Source organism: Priapulus caudatus, unplaced genomic scaffold, assembly GCF_000485595.1.
Source record: "Priapulus caudatus unplaced genomic scaffold, Priapulus_caudatus-5.0.1 Scaffold1960, whole genome shotgun sequence".
NCBI classification, from domain to species: domain Eukaryota; kingdom Metazoa; phylum Priapulida; class Priapulimorpha; order Priapulimorphida; family Priapulidae; genus Priapulus; species Priapulus caudatus.
In genome coordinates this window covers 24,439-29,692 of record NW_014579021.1, presented here as the reverse complement: position 1 = coordinate 29,692, position 5,254 = coordinate 24,439, and the positions used below count along the sequence as shown (strand labels likewise).

Below are 5,254 nucleotides of genomic sequence, written 5' to 3'. Positions count from 1 at the left end.
ACTCACACCAACCCCACACACTCCCACACACTCACACACACCCCACCACACTCACGCACCCCAAACACACCCCACACACTCACACACACCACACACTCACACAACCCACACACACACACCCCACACACTCACACACCACACACACTCACACATCCCACACACTACGTTACACACTAACACACCCCACACACTCACACACACCCCACACACTCACACACCCCACACACTCAGACACCCCACACACTCACACAACCCAGCCCCCACACACTCACACATCCCACACTCACGCACACCCCACACACTCACACACCCCACACCCCACCCACTCACGCACCCCACACACTCACACACTCCCACACACTCACACACCCCACACACTCACGCACCCCACACACCTACCCACACCCCACACACTCACACACCCCACACACTTACACACACCCCACACACTCACGCACCCCACACACTCACACACCTTACTATTTAAAACCCCCCGGTGTATGGCTTCATCAGAATCCTCGACATAGGTCCGTGCGTGCGTGAGGTTGCTAGGATGGCGACACGAGAGCGAGAAGGGGACGTGTAAAGGGATGAGGAGGAGGCAGAAGAGGTGGTCACGGAGACGGAGATACGAATGATCGGTCACGGGTGTGTGAAGGGATGAGGAGGAGGCAGAGGAGACGGAGATACGAATGATCAGTGACGAGTGTGTGAAGAGATGAGGAAGAGGCAGAGTGGATGGCAATACGCAGCAAATATGAAGCCATGGTGCTGACCCGACTATTACGTACAGACAGCGCATTGTTTTCCCACAGCAATAATCCGGCGTTGGTGCGCTACAGGCATCTGCAGAGCGCGTTGCTTCCTTCAATTCGTCTCTTCTACAGCTGACTGGCGTGAAAAAATGGGTTATATACCCAAAAGAAAAGATTTGCTGAACCACATGAGGCGACATACCACCCTTTGGAAAACGTATACGCGCACAACTTGCACGAGTTATTTTACTTACACGTGATGCTGTTTAGCCAATATATAGAAAAAACTACCACACGACCGAACAGCATACCAATTAGTAGTTATCACCGCAATGAGGAAGCGATAGAGAGAAAGAACACAGCCTTGCATTAGCAAATAAATGGGAATTCAGTGTTTCATCACGGTAAAAACCCCAGTAAGTGCAGATGTTCAGAATTCTGGTAAAATGCTGAACAGTGCTTCGGCAGTTGGGCAAAAATATCCCAGCCACTGCATCAGGCACCATCCTGTCTTATACGGGAGCCAGCCATTAATTTCGCATGCATGTGTTGGCTGTGACCTTTAAATTTTCTTACATTGAACCTCCCGGGTGCCTGGAGTCTTTTTTCGCCTCACGCCGGCCCGCAGACTGCATTATATAGCTGGTGAGATGTTCCAAGGCATGCATGCGGGTAGATGTCAGTGGCTACGCACCCCCAGCGGATATCAGAACGAAATCAACAATAGATTTAGAACACCTGTTCCACCAGCAGTGACTATAATGCAGATGCAACTCCCCTTCGTCACCGTGGCCCCACATCTCAACATGGTAGGAGCTCTACGCTTGCTGGGCTCCTAACCAGGCACACATGTACGCAAGAACCGCCCGCAGACTAGGCCGCAGCCTCTGCATAAGACTAAACACAGCGCAAATATCCTAGACATAATTCTTCAGGCTAGAGACTTAAGTCAATAAATTACATGTGATCGAAGAAAAACAGGAACTATCACATGTGTGCAGGCAGGTAAACTGTTCCCTCCCCCTCTGCCCCACCAGCCACACACACCCATCACGGTGGCTGTACGCGAATAACTCAGCGCCCTCTGCTGTCTGTCCTTTGTGCCACGTGCAGACAGACTTTAGAGTCTGTAAATCACGTGCGCAGTAGAATATGCTGGCGTCGTTTCACCGCCTCTAGGTTGACTTAACTGCAAGCCCGTTGCACAAATCACATCGCCACCTTAATGCATTAATATCACAATTAATTTGTGGGCGCGACAACTCTATCCAAATTCCAATGACTATCGTAATCGGCAGCACTCACTATGTACGTACAATCCCGCGATCAAGCGATCGCCGCAGGAATCACAGGAGTAGTTGCCACACCGACGACAAACAAATCCCATGATGCACCACTCCCATGATGTAGCAGCATGGGGAGACGACAAGCAAGTCTCACGCCGCAGCCACCAGGGGTCGCCAGCAGTGGCTCACCCGCGCAGAGATGCCAGACAACGGCCATGCCGCGGCCACCAGGGGTCGCCAGCTGCAGCTTACGCGCGCAGATGCCAGAGGACTCCCACGCTGCAACCACCAGGGGTCGCCAGTGACGGCTTTTGCGCGCAGATGCCAGACGACGGCCACGCTGCAGCCACCAGGGGTCGCCAGCGGCGGCTTACGTGCAGGGGTGTTACTCACCAGGCCGTGGCACAGGCTGACTGCGGCCGCTGAATCCTCCTGCTCATCCACGACTCCTCGGTAGAAGCAGTGTGCGAGGTTGCCCTCCGGCAGGCCCTCGGGCCGAAAGATCCACGTCACATTGTCAATGATCTGCTCAACGACGAAATTCGGTGAGAGAAAATCACTGTACGCGGTCAGGTGTAGCGTGAACTCCTTGCCGAATGCCTTGATGCGGTACAAGGTGCTATCGTCACCACCGCCCTTCCACCTATCTGCCTCCTCGATGGCCCGCCGCCTCCTGTAGTGCGGCTCGCTGTCCGCACGCGGCATGCCGGACGCGTCAAGTCTCGTCGGCACGGTGATATCATAGTCTTCATCACTAATGTCTCTGAAACCTGCAAAGTTTGCGATTCTTCGTTAGTTCTCGTCAGTTTCAGTCTCCCCCTCCCCCACCCCAAGTCTGGTTTTTCCCCGGCGAAGGTTTGAGGGGGGGAGAGACAAGAGAGCGAATGGGCAGGATGCGTCTGCCGTGCTCGTCCATGCCTAAGCAAGCGACTGTTGCTATATATATATAAAAATATATTTATCTATTGGAAGAAAAACAACAGGATGGCGTGTGTGTGGCGGGAGCAAGTGTGTAAGCCTGTATGTACTGTCTTTTGATGATAAAATTCCGTCAATCTAATCGACCGCCGATGGCAACGATAACTATTGACATTTCTGACACACCAAAGGTGCGATTTCTGGTGAGATTTGAAATGGGTAAACGCGCTGCTATTAAATCCGGCTGCTGCAGCAACCATCAAGTACACCTTACAGCAAGATCGCTCCCTCACAAGCTCTGCATGCGTCCGGTGCAGCACTTAGCGTGTAACCTAACCGACGCATAAACTCTGCGATTCTCAGCAAGCTGGATACCCGTGAAACGGGGCGGGAGTGACTCGTAGCAGTGTGGCTCCGGGGGTTCATGACCGTGTGTCTCCGCACGCCATCCTCAGTGCAGCCGGATAGCGAAAAGATGAAGCGAGACATTTCACAGACGTTAGCTTGACCGATCGGGGTCATAGCTTAATTTTGCTCAATCCTAGTTTGGGACCCCGGCCCTCATTTTCGCAAATGTGCTAAACTAAGCTGGGTGCTGAACTAGGATTGGGCTATTAATTTACTCTATTATCATTTTCTCTGAGGACTGACCATGCGTTGAACTCGAAACAGCCAAAGTGCAGAGCAGAACACAGAGAGCCTAGGGGTACGAGACTCCAACAGTGTTCAGTGATACACCACTGGCCGGTCACGGTCGGTGTAAACAATGAAGTTGCATTGTCCCACGCTACACGTGATATAACTTTGGTATAGGCTACCGATCAATTCGGCTAAACATGAGAAACTTGTGCCTGATGCGAAATGTGGTCACGTTCGGAATGGATTCAATGAAATTTAAGAGCATACCGTATAGCGCCCACGCTGATACGAGTCGCATATAGATGGCCACTGTTAGTTAACTACGCGCTCTATATACGTATAGATGTCTATACACTATAGATGTCTACACACAAGTCAACACATGCACCCGATCTTACCTTGATGGTGGTTTCGCATTTGTGCAGAAAACGCTGGTCGAACACACCCGAGCAAATATAGCACATTGAACAAAACCGCAGCAAAAAACGCCACGAGGAATACACCGTTCATATTCGCAGCTTGCCATACACACTACGTGTAAGCGCTAGCACGTACGTGTGTGTACGTGGTGTATATACGATGTACGCGTGCTAGCTGAGTCCGTAGCGCTGCGGCCTTCCTCAGCTCCTGCGTTCGATCTTCCACAGCGAAGCGCGTATGTACTAATGCAGTTGAGCATATCAGCACCATATCTCCCGCGTTCGCCGCCGTCAGAGTCATCTGGTGGTCAACTAGTATATTATTTCTATGGGCGATCACAAGTAAAGCATCAGTTTATGCTTTACAAGTAAAGCATGTAAGCATGCTTCACAAGTAAAGCAGCAGTTTTATGACTTACCGAGAAATAAGACAACGAAAGCGAGAAGCTGCATGGTGCTTATATAGCTCCGCTCACGTTACTTTGAAACGAAAAAATCTATGCCACGAAATCAACAACGGGTTCGGGTCGGTGCTTCTTTACAGTTTTCACCTCTTTGTCTGTTCGGCTCTTTCCGAATAATCTGATTAGGACGAGAAAAACAAGAGAAGAGTGGCTAACCCGTGATGGTGACACGTGGTGGTGATGCAACCCCCGGTGGCGATCACAAACATCAATCCTAGCATCGCGTGTCGAAAACAAAGGAATTGCGAGGTTTTCGCCGGGAACATCCAGGAGGGCATTCGTCACTATATAGAATGCTGGCGAAACTACCTCGTGGTGAGAGCAATGCTACAATTAATGTGTGCTGGGGGTGTGCATTCTGTGAGAACTACGGCGACGCTAAAAACATTGCAGTGCGAGTCTGGTGCAGAGGAGGTCTGGGGTGGAAGGTGTTAGACACCCCCCTCCCCCAACACACACGTGCACACACACACACACACACACACACACACACACACACACACACACACACACACATACATGCCTACACACGCGCGCACACACAAACAAACAAACAAACAGACACGCACACGCGCGCGCACGCACGCACGCACGCACGCACGCACCCCCACACATACACACATACACACACATACGTACACACGCGCGCACACACACACAAACAAACAAACAAACAGACACACACACTCGCGCGCGCGCACGCACACACACACACACACGCACACATACACACACACACACACACACACACACACACACACACACACACACAC

General features: G+C 51.5%; 1 protein-coding gene across 1 annotated transcript; it reads right to left on the bottom strand.

Moving 5' to 3' along the window:
* Positions 1 to 2,434: 2,434 nt before the first annotated feature.
* Positions 2,435 to 4,234, bottom strand: LOC106817979 (A disintegrin and metalloproteinase with thrombospondin motifs 9-like; the record flags this gene model as incomplete). The annotated part of the gene is given in 2 exon segments (XM_014822683.1): positions 2,435 to 2,811; positions 3,997 to 4,234. Coding segments are annotated over 2 exon segments (489 nt in total), but the record flags the coding sequence as incomplete, so codon positions are not given.
* Positions 4,235 to 5,254: the final 1,020 nt, after the last annotated feature.